The sequence below is a fragment of the Harmonia axyridis genome, chromosome 1 (assembly GCF_914767665.1).
Source record: "Harmonia axyridis chromosome 1, icHarAxyr1.1, whole genome shotgun sequence".
Classification (NCBI taxonomy): domain Eukaryota; kingdom Metazoa; phylum Arthropoda; class Insecta; order Coleoptera; family Coccinellidae; genus Harmonia; species Harmonia axyridis.
In genome coordinates, this window is record NC_059501.1 from 1,753,695 (window position 1) to 1,772,210 (window position 18,516).

General features: G+C 35.5%; 4 protein-coding genes across 8 annotated transcripts in view; 2 read left to right on the forward strand and 2 right to left on the reverse strand.

The window, feature by feature from the left end:
• Positions 1-1,023: 1,023 nt before the first annotated feature.
• LOC123671573 (tubulin alpha-1 chain) lies at positions 1,024-3,653 on the reverse strand. Its single transcript, XM_045605491.1, has 2 exons — positions 3,414-3,653; positions 1,024-2,516 (listed from the first exon to the last, which is right to left on the reverse strand). Exons 1-2 carry the CDS (start codon positions 3,414-3,416, stop codon positions 1,167-1,169), a joined length of 1,353 nt encoding a protein of 450 aa, XP_045461447.1. The 5' UTR covers positions 3,417-3,653; the 3' UTR covers positions 1,024-1,166.
• Positions 3,654-5,454: 1,801 nt separating this feature from the next.
• On the forward strand, positions 5,455-10,669 carry LOC123671574. 3 transcript variants are annotated; one of them, XM_045605492.1, is made up of 4 exons: positions 5,455-6,350; positions 6,415-6,937; positions 8,236-8,781; positions 10,231-10,669. In XM_045605492.1, the coding sequence occupies exons 1-4, from the start codon at positions 5,689-5,691 to the stop codon at positions 10,501-10,503; spliced, it is 2,004 nt and encodes a 667-aa protein (XP_045461448.1). In that variant the 5' UTR covers positions 5,455-5,688; the 3' UTR covers positions 10,504-10,669. The 3 variants fall into 3 exon arrangements, with proteins under 3 accessions (XP_045461448.1, XP_045461450.1, XP_045461449.1); XM_045605494.1 differs by having other exon boundaries at positions 8,278-8,781; XM_045605493.1 differs by having other exon boundaries at positions 5,457-6,350; positions 8,275-8,781.
• A 498-nt stretch (positions 10,670-11,167) lies between these two features.
• On the reverse strand, positions 11,168-11,922 carry LOC123671576 (ATP synthase subunit e, mitochondrial). The gene is made up of 2 exons (XM_045605498.1): positions 11,558-11,922; positions 11,168-11,454 (listed from the first exon to the last, which is right to left on the reverse strand). Exons 1-2 carry the CDS (start codon positions 11,597-11,599, stop codon positions 11,248-11,250), a joined length of 249 nt encoding a protein of 82 aa, XP_045461454.1. The 5' UTR covers positions 11,600-11,922; the 3' UTR covers positions 11,168-11,247.
• An 88-nt stretch (positions 11,923-12,010) lies between these two features.
• The window catches only part of LOC123671575 (glycerol-3-phosphate acyltransferase 3), a 28,365-nt gene continuing 21,859 nt past the window's right edge, over positions 12,011-18,516 (forward strand). For all 3 annotated transcript variants that reach the window (XM_045605495.1, XM_045605496.1, XM_045605497.1), the window contains exon 1: positions 12,011-12,433. In XM_045605495.1, coding sequence (XP_045461451.1) covers positions 12,284-12,433 — 150 coding nt within the window. In that variant the 5' untranslated portion in view covers positions 12,011-12,283. The remainder of the gene's footprint in view (positions 12,434-18,516) is intronic.

The following is an 18,516-nucleotide window of genomic DNA, read 5'->3' on the forward strand; positions in this document are numbered from 1 at the left end:
TTATTAATCTGCCTGGATTTTTATGACGGACTACTTGATAAATGTTTCTATTGCAATTTAGATTTCTAGCAAGCCCTGCTTACGCCATCTCTTATTTAGTCGGTCAGTTCGTTTCAAGTATTTTGAAAATCTGTCCAAAAATCATTCGAATAGTATTTAGATTTTTCTTCGAAATCAGAGATCGTCAATTATGGCACCGCTCACCGATTCTTCGTAAAGCTCCCGGTTTCGAGGAAATTCGGACTCGAAATATGGGAAAAAATTCAATTTGCCTCGAAAAATCGTTATATCTCCTGAATTATTCGTCACAGACCCCTCAAATAAAGCGTTTTTCTAACTTCAAGTTAAAGGAGTTTGGTTTTCTACTTGAATATTCATTTAACATGGAGATTGTAAATAAACTTTCATCTCCTGAGGGAATATACCAAATTACATTGGTTTAAATTTAGTTCAACTAAAATCAAAACAACTTGAAAGAGGGTACTTAGAAACTTGCTTTTTTAAGAAAATCTTTAGGAGATAAATTTCAAGTAAAAATTCTGATATTTAATTCACCTCAAAGCTTATTTAGCATCAAGTGAAATGTCTACCTTTTCTTCAGGGTAACTTTTGAAAAGTCCCAAAATGTAACCCCTCCTACTGCACGTTTACTAGAATTTTATTAGGCAATAACATTTCTCAATTGTAGTGATTCATGGCAATTTCTAATTTTCGTGTTGAAAAACAAAGTAAATGGATTTGAAAAAAATCTAGATGGCTCAAAACTTTCTTATAAAAGGAATTACTCACAAAAAGCCATACCTTAAGCTCTTCAGAAATTTCAAGAAAATGAAGTTTTTTCGAAAATTTATAACTTTCAAAGGCCTAAGCAGCTCATTAATATAAATGACCCCCTTTAATTTTCCGCAAAGATTAACCCCCTAAAAAAATATGTAACAATACTTTAAAAGTATATTATTGGAATTTTATCCCGTTTAATAATTTTTTTCAAAGAAAATTCCCACAATAAATAAAACACAGAAATGCTGATGTATAAAATGTAATCAAAAAAACAACCAGACTTTTAAACAAATGTATCCGGAGTAGTAATCAAATAAATAATGTAAAAAACGTAAATTTGCATCTTCCGAAAAAACAGCAGCATCTATCTATCGGTAGTTTCCATCTTAGTATTCTTCGGCACCTTCTCCTTCTCCCTCTCCGGAATCCATGCCTACTTCTTCGTAGTCCTTCTCCAGGGCGGCCAAATCCTCACGGGCCTCTGAGAATTCACCTTCTTCCATACCTTCACCTACGTACCAATGTACGAAGGCTCTCTTGGCATACATCAGATCGAACTTGTGGTCGAGTCTGGCCCAGGCCTCAGCGATGGCTGTGGTGTTGGACAACATGCACACGGCCCTCTGGACCTTGGCAAGGTCACCGCCTGGCACCACGGTGGGTGGTTGGTAGTTGATACCCACCTTGAACCCTGTTGGACACCAGTCTACGAACTGGATGGTACGCTTGGTCTTGATCGTCGCGATGGCTGCATTCACGTCTTTAGGCACAACGTCACCTCTGTACAACATACAGCAGGCCATGTATTTACCGTGACGTGGGTCGCATTTCACCATCTGGTTGGCTGGCTCGAAACAGGCGTTGGTGATCTCAGCAACGGACAACTGCTCGTGGTAAGCCTTCTCGGCTGAGATAACTGGAGCGTAAGTGACCAGAGGGAAATGGATACGTGGGTACGGCACCAAGTTAGTCTGGAACTCGGTAAGATCGACGTTCAAAGCTCCGTCGAATCTCAAGGAGGCAGTAATGGAGGATACGATCTGTCCGATCAGCCTGTTCAGGTTGGTGTATGTGGGACGTTCGATGTCCAAGTTACGTCTGCAGATATCGTAGATGGCTTCATTGTCAACCATGAAGGCGCAGTCGGAATGTTCCAGGGTGGTGTGGGTGGTCAGGATGGAGTTGTAGGGCTCAACGACGGCTGTGGAGACCTGGGGTGCTGGGTAGATGGCGAATTCCAACTTGGACTTCTTTCCGTAGTCAACGGAAAGTCTTTCCATCAACAGGGAGGTGAAACCTGAACCGGTGCCTCCGCCGAAGGAGTGGAAGATGAGGAAACCTTGCAGACCGGTACATTGGTCAGCTAGTTTACGGATGCGGTCCAAGACCAAGTCTACGATCTCTTTGCCGATGGTGTAGTGACCTCTGGCGTAGTTGTTGGCTGCGTCTTCTTTGCCTGTGATGAGCTGTTCTGGATGGAAGAGCTGTCTGTAGGTGCCGGTTCTGACCTCGTCGACTACTGTGGGTTCCAAGTCAACGAACACGGCCCTGGGTACGTGTTTGCCTGCTCCAGTCTCGCTGAAGAAGGTGTTGAAGGAGTCATCGCCTCCTCCGACGGTCTTGTCGGATGGCATTTGGCCGTCAGGTTGGATGCCATGCTCCAGGCAGTACAATTCCCAGCAGGCATTACCGATCTGGACACCGGCTTGGCCAACGTGGACTGAGATACATTCACGCTGAAAGAAATTCAAACGTCAATCTTCAAGTCTTTCAAAGTTTAATTGCAAAATTTTCCTGCTATAATGCGAAATTTAGAAACGGTAAACGTCTTTTACATCAAAAATTAATCCTTCAGGTATTCGGAAAAATTCAGATTTCAATTGCTTAAAACATTAGTGAAACAAGAGCTACCCTTACATTGACAAAGGTTTAATAAATAAAAGAATAATCCCTCAAAAAAAATTTAGAATTAACAAAATACTCATTATAAATTGGATTAACCCAGTCTTTACTGATAAAAATTTATTTTGAATCTAAAATAATGACAGTCATTGAAATTGTGAAATCGAAAGAAGCTGCGAAGCAATTTTAATTTACAGAATTAAAAAGTGGAAATATCATAATTGTCATTTTAGTTAGTTTAATATTCCAGTACCCTTGAACATAATACGCTTATCGATAAAGAAACTAAAAATAATTATGACAAAGATGACTCGTCACCAATCGATTGCAATGAAAATCTAAAATGTCACGGAATGACACTCCCTTATAAGTTTTCCTTTCAGAAAATGTTACACAGTAATATATCTTCAGGATGAGGACTAAAATTTGTATTTAAGTGTACAAGATCAAACTATAAAAAAATCGGGGGTGCAAAAAAAATCAGATTAGGAGGAATTTTGACAGAAAAAACAACTGAAGGCAACCATAAATACGAGTTTTTCCATAATACCTTCTAGAAAAGTTCGATCCAATCTAGAATAACGGTTGCAATTATAAACCGGTAATCTAACAATATGGCGTTCTAAAAGCCGGCCTCAACTCAAGATTTCGAAACAGATGTCAAATGAACTAGTTTTTCCGGAAAAATTCTGCCTTAATTCGAACAAAGTGGAAAATGCATAAATACTCACCATTTTGGTTTTGTTGTATCAAGTTTATCACACACACAAAATTGAAATTAAAAGCTTGATCGTTCAGATAAGCAAGTAATGCAGCTTACCAAACGAATTCAATGAAGTGTCGATTCTCAATTCGCGGTTGCTATATATAGTTTTTTTGACGTCACTAACCGACGCCCTAGCTCGCCAACGCGGATTGGTTCACGTCCCCGCGGTTCTTAACGGAAACTAGCATGGCGCTGTTTCTGGATCGATTCATCTGCATTGCCGTCTGCCGTTATGTCCTTCCTTCCCCACATGCTAGAATTCTTAAGAATATTTAGAAATATTGAACTATGGGGTTTTCACGTTCTATCTAAAGCATAACAGTCATTTATAATAAAAAATCTGATATAATTCATTCGTCTACATCTCTGAATTTTTTTGATTTCAGTTAAATTAATCGTTATTAAAAGACTCCATTTATTGATTTGATTAATTATTCTATGAATGTAATTTCAAATTTCATCTGTGGGGTTTTTCATAGATTTACGAAAAAATATATAAATTTCCTGACAGATTTCCAAACTAAGGTTATGATTAATCATCAAATTTTCCATCAAAACAATCTTATAAGAATGATAAGGATTTGGCGTTGAATTCAAACAATTTTATTTTAATTCTAATCAGAACTCAGTATATTCATTTTCCCTATACCTGGAAATTCAATTTTAAAACTCTTGAATACCATATCTACTTTATAATGATGGTATGTTTCGCTTCAATTGTTTCTACCAGCATTAATATACAAAGTCAATGACTCCAGTTCTTCAGTTCAAGAGAACATTTTTTTCATCTAATTATAGAACAAATGCAGACAGAACTTGGTATGGGAATTTTGAGCCTTATTCACAGCAGGAAGTATTCTAAAGATATATTTGAATATTTTCATTACAATAAACTCAGTTCAGAAAACTGTTTTTTGTTCAATTTCGGCATTTTTGTAGTCTACCAACTTGAATAGATGTTAAAAATAGTGGTGAAAGCATTATCAATATGATGATCTCAATAGTTATCTCCAAACAATAGAATAAGTCATCTTGAACGATCATAATTACTTGGATACGCTTACTGAAGTGAATAATTGGAATATATCCTAGATATTCACTAAAACTAGAAGCCAAGTAACAAATGTTAGTTATTTTGCAATTTTCATAAAATTTGCCAACTTCAAAAAGTCGTAAAATGGTTATAAACTCTTCATTATCTGTTTATCAAATAAGGCCAATGATTTTTATCTGAAATAGCTTTTTATGATAACAAATGATAAAATGCAGAGATAACTATATGTTTTTTGAATCTTATAACAATATAAAATTCAGTGATCTTCAATTGATAAAATGCCCTTATTTAACTTTTTAATATCAACCATATGGTCGATATTTCCTTAAGCAAGTGTACGACCGACATACATCTTTAAAAGGTTTTCGTTTCACTCCCGATATGGTCAAAGACATGTTGTGTGACTCATCCAATTCATTAAAATATCGACCTACCATTTCCAGTGGCTCAGACCAATTCTGTAGGCGGCTTCTTGCCTTATAAAATGCTATATTATTTGCTTTTGGGTATACGACTTGTCAGGTCTGTTGTCGACTTGAAATGATATCATCCTACGATGTAATATCTGCTTTTAAGGTCAGGGAGTTCGATTGTTATGCAGTATTGGAGTTGAAGATCATTTTGGAGGCATCTTTGGATAACATGGACGTTACTGAAAAAAATGCATCCACCTTTTTGTAAAATGACAATAACGCATCCACCAAACTTTCGAAGAAAGTTCTTTTGATATGCAACATATCATACAATTCAAAGTATTGTTAGTAGGTGTTACAGAAAAACATTTAAATTCATATATCTACATTAAAAAAAAATAAATAAATAATTACTTTATCAGCCCAAAATTAATATTAAAAATTAATAACTCAGAAAATAGTTTTGTGAAGATGAAATAATCTGATTCTGAAGATATCTATGTTCGAGCATGTAAACAACCGTCAGCTGTACAAGTTGTCAAACGCTCGAAAATTCAAAAATTAAAGTAACGTCTGTTTAACGGTTTTTTGTGTTTCATGTTTTGTTTTTTTTTTATTCAGTGAAATGTGGAGTGATCACCATTTGTTATAATGAACCAAAAATAATGTGCTAACTATTTTTAATACTTTAGTTTTCATTTTTATTGAAATTCGTAATATGTACAAAAAATTGTCGGTAGGTATAATCTAGTGAATTTCGGAACCAAGCAATCATGCCGAAAGTTCGTAAGAAATTAAAGGAAAGACGAATAAATCATGTAGCTAAAGAAAATACTCGATTGAAAGGAGCTGAACTGTTATCATCTTTTTATGATGAAGATCGACCAAGATCAGAATCAGGCTCTTTCAGTAGCAATCCTATGGTCTCAATTTGTAATGTGCTCCGTACTCCTAGTCCTGATTTACTGTCTGTATCTGTGCAATTAATTGAAGATGGGCATAAGAGAGATGCTTCGTTGCAAACAACTCCTAAAAGCAATAGAAATATATCTGATAGATTTTCATCTCGGAGTAGAGGTTCCTTCTTCAGTCATTCCAAAAATCGTTTTTCCCCCTTGTGTTTTAGCCATGAAAGAGGTAAACCATACAGTGGTGACAATGATTCACCACCCGTCAATGAAGATATTGTTGATTTTGAAGCAAAGGAAAAAGATGAGATTATTTGTGCAACTCCAAAGATTAGATATGATTCAATCAATATCTCTAAAAGAGATTCGAACCTTGAAATTGTAAATACGAAGAAGGATGCTGTGGTAATTAAAAGTGATGAGTTAGTCTGTTTCACCCGTACAAAATCCCAAAACGAAGTAAAGCATCTGCAGGGAATTATTAATATCAATCCATATATGGATTACAAACAATATCATATAAAAAGGTGATAATTTCTGCTATTTTTGGATTTAGTTATGTCTATTCTTAAATGTGATGTCTTCTTTCAGCCAAAAAGATAACGTGAATGAACAATCATTCTTCACTCGGGACTTATTAGAATCCAAACCCGCATCAACTCCTATACACGCTGTGAACGAAAGAAGTGTACCCAGGTTACCGTTTAACGATATCAGTAATTCTAACTCGATAACTAATAAGACAAGAAATCTCAGAGATTCGATGCTTAGACGATCTGCCCTAACACCTGTAATTATCGAGGAACCCTTACCCAAAGAGGGGAACATCGATAATGAAGTTGAGGTGCAGAGAAAGATAACAGAGTTCCTGTCGAAAACAGCACCGGTAGGAGAGATAGGTACTAACATGGCAAAGATTACCAGAGTCCTGAACAAGGTTAATCAGAATCCTAACACCTATAAGACCTTGGGGGACGATTCAAGTTCCAGGGATGACACACTAGGTGGTTTCAGGAAAGTTATGAGACAGATGCATAAGTATGGCAGTGTTACAGCGAAGTGGACAATGTCTCTCTTCTCTGTTTGCATGCGGTTGGGATTTTCTATTAGACCAGTGAGTATCCGTCCATTATTTAATGTTTAGGATGTATTTATGAGGGTTAAATAGAGGAATTAAGTCTACTTGGTTCTATTGTTGTCGAACAATTGAGTGACTGTATCAATAACATGTTTGGACTTCGTTAGTTCACATAGGACCGATCTGTACCTAGAGATGAGCGATACCGTGATTTCTAGATCACGTTGTGAAACGTGAACGTTACTTTATGATATCAGTGAAATTGAAGCGTGACGTGATCACTGTTTAGGATGCTTGTTATTAATATTTGTATGAATCACCCAAACCTTAGTTCGTTTATCTTTGCAACTCGAATTGGTCACTATTATCATTCAAAGCAAAGCAAAATTAATGAATAATTATTATGAAAACATCCATTTTTCTTACATTTTCAACTCTTTTCCTTATTTCAGCTTTAGTTAGGAACGTAACAGAAGGATATCGATTTTTCAAATGTTTCCTCAAATTTGAAGAGGTGGTTTTGAAAGATAATTTCAACTTGCATAAATTACAAGTAGCATAATTTACATCAACTTTTGTGAAGAAAGCCCAAAGATTGCTGGTCTTTCGCCTGTTATTATTCTTTCGCCTATTATTATCATGTCTCTGACGTGTTTTCGTTTATTTTTTATAATACAGAGTACCATTTATTGCTTTGGTTGGCAACTTCAATATAAAAAGAATTTCTTTGGGGTTGTTTATCAAAGATAAGCATAAAATTAGAATTTTATTGCCACCACCAATTATGCAGTAATTCAGTAGTTATTATTCGTTTGTAGCAAGTATTTATTGTTTAACTAGTTCTACAAAAATACTTCCTAAAGCAGGCGAAGTTGCCTACGATGCTGGGATTGTCATAAAAATATGCAATTATGTTAGTCAAAAAAGGTTCCAAAGCAATAAAAACATCAGGCTGCCTTCATAATTTACGATTGCAACGGACTGGAAAGATCTGTGAAATGTTCGAACTGTGATCCCGACACGCTCTGTATTCGTTTTTCGGAACCGTGACTACCTGTGACATTCTGATATCAGTGATTAAATCACAGTTCGTGAAATATCGCTCATCTCTATCTGTACCCGAAAATGATCCATTTATTTTAATAAAAATTTGAACAAGCGCCCAAAGGCTCTCGCTTTTCTCATTTTTTTTTGAGATCAGTTTACTCGAACACAGAAGTTTTTGCCAACCTTTTCAAAATGAGAAAGAAGTACGTGTACTTTAACGTTTCAGAATTAGTGATTTCAAAAGCAATTTAACAACGACCCAAAATGACAATTTCTGGTATTTTCAGATTCAGACTCTAAGTCAGTATTTCTTGTCTGACTTTCAGAAGATAGCAGAGACGCCCTGTACACTCTGCGTAGACCCGGAATCCGTCAAATCTTGTACATGCACCAAATACCAAGAGGAGATTTCCAAGTTGAAGATCAAGATCGAGGAGTTGGGCGTAAGTATAGGGGATCTGAGAAATCAACTTTTGGAGAACATAAAGAATAACAGAAAGGTGGAAACCCTCAACGCGACCTTGGAGGAGCTGACCAAGGAGGTGGAGAACCTCAAATCTTTGAAAGACGAGATGGACAATCTGAGAAATAGGTTCAACACTTTGAACCACTCTTCCTTCCCTCAAACTCCGATGTCCGTTACCAGAGTCGCACCAGTGGCCGCTCCCCCTCCACCTCCGCCTCCTCCTCCTCCACCCCCACCTCTTTTACCCCAGGCGAATAAGATAAATATTTTGAAGAAAAGTTCCACGCAAACGAAAGCGCAGAACGAGACACCCAGGCCTGTTATTTCTTTGGACGATATTTTGAAGGTTAAGCTGAAGAAAACGACAGTAAGTATAAGAGGGCGTTTCTGCACCTTCAAATAACAAATATCACAAAAAATAAAGTACTTTAAGTTCACAGTGGACAAAATATTATATTGAAGCTGTAGGAACTAAACTATAATCAACAGATTTTGATAAGCGAGGTTGTCATATTCGAAAACTAAAAGTTACTAACACAAATTTACATGAATATCTACCAAGAAGTAGACTAGCTTTATATTTTAAACTAAGAACCGTATACAGTGGGATTAATTGATGTCAGGTCAAAATTGAGCAAACTGTTTTCTTTCCAACATTTCAATACATTCCATTGTACCAAAAAACATATTTGTTCTATTTATCAATATGATTATCCCGTCTCAAGTGTTTCTTGTATAGGGTGTTTTTTTTCGAGGTATATAACTTTAAGTTGGCATTACTGTTCAAGATGGCGACCGATTTCACAGTTGTCAAGTGATTTATTCTCAGTTTGGTTTGGCAATTCATTATGAATAGACTCACGCCTGAACAATGCTTTCAAATAGTGCAATTTCATTTCGAAAATAATGGTTCTGTGCGGAATACGTATCGCGCACTACGTCCATTTCATTTTTTTTAGCGATGAAGCGCACTTCTGGTTGAATGGCTACGTCAACAAACAAAACTGCCGCATTTGGAGTGAAGCTAATCCTCAAGTGTATGTCGAAACACCGTTACATCCAGAAAAACTGACTGTTTGGTGCGCTTTATGGGCTGGTGGAATCATTGGTCCGTACTTCTTCAAAAACGATGATGGCCAGAACGTTACAGTCAATGGTGATCGGTATAGAGCCATGATTAGTAACTTTTTCATTCCTGAATTGAACAACCATGATGTCCAGGAGCTGTGGTTCCAACAAGACGGCGCAACATGTCACACAGCTCGTGCCACAATCGATTTATTGAAAGACACGTTTGGTGACCGCCTAATTTCACGTTTTGGACCTGTGAATTGGCCTCCAAGATCTTGTGACTTAACACCGCTAGATTACTTTCTGTGGGGCTATGTAAAGTCATTGGTCTATGCGGATAAGCCACAAACCCTTGACCATTTGGAAGACAACATTCGCCGTGTTATTGCCGATATACGGCCACAAATGTCATCGAAAATTGGACGTCCAGATTGGACTACATCCGAGCCAGCCGTGGCGGTCATATGGCAGAAATCATATTTAAAATGTAATGCCACAAGATTATCTTGCGGATAAATAAAATTCATGTCAATCGAATAATCCATCGTTGTTTTATTTCAATTTAAAGTTCTATAGCTCTAAAAAACACCCTTCATTTTTTCAATATAAAAATGAAACCTCTTATTGGAAAAAACTTCATAAGGCATGCTGGGTAGAATCATCATATTTTGAGGTCTAGATTGGATTTTCTTAATGAATCACCCTGTATCCAAGATACTCCACTGATTCTTCCGAATTATTTCAGGAGAGATCGGTTATGGCGAGGAGATCGACTGGGAGCCAACCAGAGATTACCAAGGATATGTTGCAACAGGTCAAACTGAGAAAACCATGTCGATCCATGACCCCTTCAAGGTTACCTGATTTATCTCCGGAGGGCTCAACAAGTCCCCACTCGAGCCTACGGAGACTCCTGAAGGACGACGGCAGTTTCAAGATAAAAAGACTTAGAAGAGTAGGGGGTTACAGTTTTAACGATATGAAGAAAAGAGATAAGTTAAGTAGAGAAAGACAATGAGCTGGATTCTCTTCTCTAATGCTACTTGCCACAAATTTTATAGACTAACGCTCCAAATTGACTTTTCTATTTTAAGACAGATATTTGTTCGTGTTGAGATAACAAAATGATTTATTTATATGAAGTTGAATCATAATCGATTTTGACCTTTTGAAAGACACCGAATGGGCGTTGAAGATGAATTTGAGGATATGTCTGCAAATTTTATGTGTCTAATCCGAAGTTGAATTATTTAGACTCGGCAGCTTTTGAATTTATCACTTTTAAAAATCCCTTTAATAATACTGCCTAGACTGAGGGTCGAATTCATGTCGATTAAGCATTCGGACAATACCAAAAACAAAGAACCTTCGGAATTTTATAGGGCAAATTATTTTTATTCTCTAAAGAAATTTTAGATGTGTCTGCTTTAAAACTTAATTGTATTTGTTTTTCCTTGAGAGATGTTTATTTTATAAGTATTTTAGAAATGATACAATTTCATAAAGTTTTTAAACTATGATAAATTATATTTGTGTTGATTATATATATTAGCTTTTATTGTGATATAATTTATTTCACATATTTATAGTGCCTGGAGAGTTCGTAATAATGAATAAATATCTGTAAAGTATCCCTTCTTTATTTCCACCCTTTAATACTTGGATATAAGAAAACAGTTTGAAATAGTTAAACCTATTTATTTAATATATCAAATTGATGACAACACATATTTTAGACTTCTACTAGTTTTGAAAGAGTATTCTAAGCAACTGCTTTAGGAGACATATAGGATTCCAACTCTTTCATTTCTTTCTCGGTTTGAGCTTTCTTTTCCATTAACAATTGGGCTTCCCTAGCTTCTCTGTGTTGTTCTTCGATTTCTCTTATACGATTTTCTTTTTTGGATAACCTATTATGATGGAAAGCACCATAAACTACGCCAACAGAAAGTAAGCTCCATCTAGCAAACTGAAAAGATATTTATTAATTTAGATTGATATCTTAGAAGTTTTAGTCGGGAAAATTTTTATGGCAATTACATAATCAAGTTGCATATTAATATGTTTCTTACCCTAATTAGAGGGGATACTCGAAGTGGTGGTGGAAGAGACATGGTTTTGGATTTGAAGATTTTGAGCTTTTAAATGCCCTTTTCAATAATTCTTATGAAATTTGTAGATATCGAAGTGTTCCTTCGATAAAGTTCACTAGAGTCAAGGAGGTTAACGTTTTTGACTACTGACAGGTTTAGTTGTCAGAAGTAGGCATATTATACGATACGTTGCATCTAACGATAATTTGGCCAAATAATTGATTAATATTATAATATCGGGGTATTACATATCTGAAATTATACACGAAATGAATTTTTTAATTTTTTTTTAGAAGTACCGATGAAAATGCAAACACGAAAAACAATTGATTTTTCTCGACTATAGAATGAAATAAAATAAATGTCATCAATACTTATGACAGAAAAATATAACCAAAAAATTCAGCAAATACGTCAATAGATCCTTAAGAATCCAAAGTTAGGAGCGATATTTTAGATGTAACCGAACAGCGTCCACTTCTCAAAGCTTTTGAGTGTTAAATTTTGATTTTTGCCGATGAAAAGGAAGATAACGATCCATTCGATTGAAAGTATTTGTTCGAAGATTAGATATATCGTGAAATAATTCCAAGATAAGTGGTCTCACTCGGCTTTTGAAATTTGAACAGTATAGAAAGTAGCTACGTATTCCGCCAGTGATGTATTATATTTTTCGGTGAAATCTGGATTAGTAACACCAACGAGATGTGGCTCCTTTCAACCCTATCCTTCTTATTTTCAGTATTAATCACTCCCTTCTTAACGACTTTGTTGTGCATTGTATTTTTAGCAGCAATCGGAAAGTCAATTGGAGTGAGGAGATTATATGTTAGGATACTTTTGATGATATTTGAGGTAAGTTTTAATTTCATTCTCTTTCTTGTTCAAAAAACAAAAAATTCAAAACTCCGAAATTCCAATTTATTACAAAATGAGAGAGGCTTCCAAGTTATCTTGGTTCCTTTTTATTGCTATTTCACATCTAATTTTCCATTTGTAGTATGCAAAGCCATGAAATCGTTTTTGAATTGATGATTTATACGACCAAAACTATTGAATGGAAAATGAAACAATTTGATTACCCTTACAAGGAAATAAGGCGAATTTTTATGTGCATTTCATTTATTTAATTTTCCTCATTCATTTGATGCCTATAGTGCGTATAAAGAATATTAATTAAAATATTAACGTTTAATGAGTCAAATATGTTCGTAAAATGTTTACCGAATAGGTAATGAAGAAGATATTTATTAAAACTAATGTTATTTTTTGGGTAATCAAGCAATCAAGGTGATGCATTATATTTTACCCTTTTAGTATGTATATTTTCATTTATGGCTTAAGGTAATAACCATTACTTCTGTTTTGTTAACAGATGGCAAGAATTAATATCCTAGAACTATGTATAATTAACGTTATAGGTTGAAACAATAAAGCTGAAAGCTTCATAATACTTATATTTAGATGTTGAAGCTTTTAGTGATTTTAATTTTGAAAATTTCATAGGCAATTTAAGTAATAATTTGACCCTTCTACATGTTTGAATTCCCCTTTGGTTTAATGATGTCCAAAATAATCCTTAAGAATTGTTACAGAAAAAACTGTAAGTTGTTTCGAATTCAGTTCTTCTTTGATATAAAGAAAATAATGAAACATTTTGTTGAATTTGCAGTGTTTTTTATTGAATTTTGACTTGCAAATCGTTGCGTTATTTATTCCATTCAATTATAAAAGTATATGGATTTTAGGTGATTATTCTAATGACACTTTCTTCTATCTATTTTCGTTCAGCATATGAATATTCATCTTTCCACTGTCTGGTAAATAGATACAAAATTTTCCAGATTATTCGAGATTTTAAGATATTAAATGTCTAGAACGTAGTGGTTCTCTCCAAATGCATAAATTTCCATATAAATGTGCCATATAGTATGTACGAGGGTTATTTGATAAATATAAAACCTATCAAACACTTGTATTCCTGTTTCTAATTGAGCATGCTAAGAATATCGATATATGTACATATTATTCTGAATGGTTGTATGTCTTATGTGAATTAGAACAATTTGTAATAATCTTTTGAGTCAATAGAAATGTAATCGTTCCGTTTTTATGTAAGACTAACACATAACACATTGCTTAATAATGTTGTTGGAGTCATTATTACGAATGGTGGTAAAAATTTCAATGTTCTCTTAAAATAAAATCATTTATTCATACAGTGTCAGCATAAAAGTCGGCGCAACACATACAGCTTCATTCTTATACACGTTGTTCCTTAATTAGAGGTACAAAGAAACGTGAGATATTACTCGGACCATTTTAAGAAAAAAGTCCTGAACATGGGCCGCAAACGTCTTGTTTTCGAGATACAGGGTGTTAAAGTTTGAGGTTTTTCCTCATAACACCTTCTTTTCACAAAATATTCAACTTAAATATAGCATAGATATTTTAATTTAAAGTGTTCATCATGTGATATGCTGATGTTGAATGCAAATCTACAGGGTGGTATTTTTTCTGGAACAGTGCCCGCTTATTTCCTCCTGAACTTTATTTTGGTGGACCACTGGTAGTTTATAAAAATGTAAAAAGAAAATTTGGTCCATTATTACACTTCTGACTTCTTGTAGTCTTGTCGTATCTGCATTCGATTTCGAGAAAAACAATTCTCTAGTAATCCTCAGGAAAATCTAAATTATTATTGAGATCCAGTTAGTTAACTGTGATGAATAGATTAATTATAAGTAATTAAAGGGTGTTTTTTTAGAGCTATAGAACTTTAAATTGCAATAAAACAACGATGGATTATTCGATTGACATGAATTTTATTTATCCGCAAAATAATCTTGCGGCATTACATTTTAAATATGATTTCTGGCATATGACCGCCACGGCTGGCTCGGATGTAGTCCAATCTGGACGTCCAATTTTCGATGACTTTTTCCAACATTTGTGGCCGTATATCGGCAATAACACGGAGAATGTTGTCTTCCAAATGGTCAAGGGTTTGTGGCTTATCCGCATAGACCAATGACTTTACATAGCCCCACAGAAAGTAGTCTAGCGGTGTTGAATCACAAGATCTTGGAGGCCAATTCACAAGTCCAAAACGTGAAATTAGGCGGTCACCAAACGTGTCTTTCAATAAATCGATTGTGGCACGAGCTGTGTGACATGTTGCGCCGTCTTGTTGGAACCACAGCTCCTGGACATCATGGTTGTTCAATTCAGGAATGAAAAAGTTAGTAATCATGGCTCTATACCGATCACCATTGACTGTAACGTTCTGGCCATCATCGTTTTTGAAGAAGTACGGACCAATGATTCCACCAGCCCATAAAGCGCACCAAACAGTCAGTTTTTCTGGATGTGACGGTGTTTCGACATACACTTGAGGATTAGCTTCACTCCAAATGTGGCAGTTTTGTTTGTTGATGTAGCCATTCAATCAGAAGTGCGCTTCATCGCTAAACAAAATAAAATGGACGTAGTGCGCGATACGTATTCCGCACAGAACCATTATTTTCGAAATAAAATTGCACTATTTGCAAGCGTTGTTCAGGCGTGAGTCTATTCATGATGAATTGCCAAACCAAACTGAGAACAAATCACTTGACAGCTGTTAAATCGGTCGCCATCTTGAACAGTGATGCCAATGTATCTCGAAAAAATAAAACGTTTGCGGGCCATTTTTTTGGTACTTTTTTTTTCCTAAAATTATCCTAAGAATCTGTCATTTTCTTTTGTACCTCCAATTTTGGAACACCGCGTAAAATTTTTTTGTTGAGGGCTAATCGAAAACAAATTTCATTATGTGTTAATTTTTATTTTTGGTTGAGAGGGGTGGTAATTATCAATACCCCCTAAATCTCTATACCCTTGATTCTTAGTGGATACCTTTTGTTTTCAAAGAAAACCTCAAAAATTGCTTGAATAGATCACATGTTCTAGTTGCTGCCTCATTTTAAATTTTAGTTTCTTATCTGAAACACTCTGAATTCTTATCATTTGGCAAGAACGATTACTTAATCATATCTAGAGTGCGGTTTAACATTTTGCGAAAGAGTGATTTGAAGCGTTTTTATTAGATTTTTTTCATTCAAGGAACGTTCTGTCCAAGGTTGATTTCTTCCGAATAGATTCCAACTGCAAGATAGTGATGTTTTAGTATCTATACGATAATTTTTTTTGTATCTGTGGTCAAAGATCGCACATCACAGAGCTTAATTGTCATTAACGTGACGGAAAATCACCTGGCACGTTTTTCTTGAGAATTCGGCCTCAGTAAATTTGAACTTTCGGAAGATCTGAACTTTTGCTGAGATCATATGTAAAATATTTACTATTTAGATTACATCACTCAAACTTTGGATTCTCGACCTTTTGATGGTTAACGTTGGGATTGATCATCACGCAGTCAAAGTGCGGAAGTTATACAGGGTGTCCCGAATTCATGAAATATTTCTGGGGTATACTGTATGTGAGAAAATATGGCCAGAATTCGCATATACGTTCAAAATCAATAAGGTGTCCTTGTTATTAATCATTTTCAATTTTATGTTGTGAGGTTTCTTGGTACTGATGTTTTTTTAATTTGATTTCCTTAGATAATCGGCCAGGTGGAGTTGGATGGAACAAAGGATTTCTGTTTATTATTTTCGATTTAACTTGGGTACAGAGAATAGTTGTGCCAATTATCGATAAACATAATTGTAAACTTCCTTCAAGCGAGCTTTTCAATTTATCAATTTGTCGTTCTTTCCTGATACAAAGCAAGATCAAGTAGACACTTAGGTGCCTGAGATTTTCAACTGTTCCTGATTAATCTTTGGACGTAGAATTTGAAATAGCCCTCAGGTTTCGTCCAACAGAATTATTTTTTGATATATGCTACTTTTAGCTTTTCTTATTTTCAACTTGTATATTTCACGTTTCAACTATTACTATTGTCAGTTAGAAAAAATACATTTATATGTATATCAATTTTATAGTAAATGCTTAAATACACGTATTTAGAATTTACAATGTCATATAAAGGGAAAGTGATTAGTGACTATAATGTATTACAGTCACTGATCACTTTCTCTTTATATGACATTCTAGCATGAAGTTCAGTAGTTTCGCTGAAGTAAAGTGGATCATCATGTGGATATCTCATCGTCCTTGATATCGATCTTCTATTGTCTCAATGTTCTGATGGAATCTTTCCTCCTATATTTCATGTGGCCCCAAAGAAAAAGTCAAGAAAAAAAAATTCTGAAGGTGTTAAATCACAAGATCTCCGTTGCCACTTCTGATAACCTCTTCGAGAAATAAGACTGCTAACTTTTTTTTGCAGAATTGATATTGCTTCGTTGATTATGGTGCACGTAGCGTCGTCCTGTTAAAAATAAATATCTTCCAATTAGGGCCATAAAAAATAATTAAGCATAGCCTAATTCCTGAAATCAACGAGGAATCGACCTGTGTTTTCGTCAACACCTCAGGCTACACCATCAATATTCTCAGTTGTTCTTGAGCGACTCACACGGTTTCGATTCTTCACATCACCAACTTGTCCCAACAGCTCGAATTTTCCCACTATTTTTACACTATTGCCGGTCGAACCAAAAGTGCTTTAGGTTTGCGAACTACGACTGTATTTTTGTGGTGAATTTTAACAATTTCAATGCGTTGACGTCAAAAGATGACAGCTCCAAAAGTGACAGCTGCCCAAATAGCAAGCCATTCAAAATAAAACCTCTTATTGGAGAACCCTGTAGAAGAATACATTTCAAACTACGTTTTCAACTGTCAATAAAAAAGCGACAATCGTCTGATGTGTATTCTGTGAAACCCATTTTGGCTTAAGGTCCTTTTATACATATTGTTACAAAATACCAGGTCATTTTGATTCAGGTATAATTCCAGGTATATATTTGCCTTCTAATATTGAGTGGGAAATGAAATTTCAATTTTTGGTTTGTGTTAGAATCAACATCAATTCCTGTATCTCAGAAACAAGAGGTGATAGAAAAAATCTACTGGAGTTTTTGAATCAGCACTTCGAGATCATTTAAATTCAGTTGTTGGATTTCCGGTACCAATTTCTCTTTTCATTTCGTTGGCCTTTATTATTGAACCGTTATAAAAACCCCACACTGCCCTTTCTAAGTTTAGACATTCCCATTTCCTTCATAAGAAATAATAAATCATTGTGTTTCCCCTTGACTAGTTGTGATACTCCGTTAGGTTAGGCGGAGGGAACAATAGAGCTTCTTCGAACATATATGCCTTTTCTGAGACACCCCGTATATCCCCAACACGGTTCATACACGGGATCGATTCGACTACGTCTATGGATTCGACAGACACTAGCCGACTGAATGATCGGACTTTGATTGGCCGCTCAATCTCTGGTCCTCCACACTGCGATCTTATGACCTTGGCGCGGCATCTCGATCACGACAAGAAAATTAAGGAGGCTGTGTTCGCTATGGCGAAAATCGGGCGGTTTTCAGTGGAAAACTGCGAAGGAAAATTCGACAATTGGTATGTGTTGTAAAGGTAAAGGTAGAGTGCGTTGACACGCAAAAGGATGACTAATCTTCCTGTCCGATGTGTGGAATATTGACTGAATGATCGTCTGTGACCTTGTGATTTAAGCCTTAACAACGGTTTTGTTAGGTGTGCTGGTCGTAGTAGGCAGGATTTGAAAATAACCATTCGTTGTACTCTGCTACGCGCTGGTTACACACTAGATTAGATCGGAGAAGTCCTATGTACGAATCAGATAGGTGTTTGACTGATTTTTTTATTATTTTCATTGAGAAATATTTTGAATCGGCCAATTCTGTTAATAAGTTCCGGGCCCAGCCAGCAAGAACACATTTTTTCTTAAAAAATCTACTTTATTGGTCAAAATAGTCACCTTCAACAGTGATGCACATCCTTCAACG

Coding starts and splice junctions, on each gene's coding strand:
- LOC123671574 (XM_045605492.1), top strand. CDS start 5,689: ATGCCGAAAGTTCGTAAGAAATTAAAGGAAAGACGAATAAATCATGTA. Junction 6,938..8,235: donor TGGGATTTTCTATTAGACCA/GTGAGTATCCGT, acceptor TGGTATTTTCAG/ATTCAGACTCTAAGTCAGTA. Junction 8,782..10,230: donor TTAAGCTGAAGAAAACGACA/GTAAGTATAAGA, acceptor GAATTATTTCAG/GAGAGATCGGTTATGGCGAG.
- LOC123671576 (XM_045605498.1), bottom strand. CDS start 11,599: ATGTCTCTTCCACCACCACTTCGAGTATCCCCTCTAATTAGG. Junction 11,455..11,557: donor GAGTATCCCCTCTAATTAGG/GTAAGAAACATA, acceptor ATATCTTTTCAG/TTTGCTAGATGGAGCTTACT.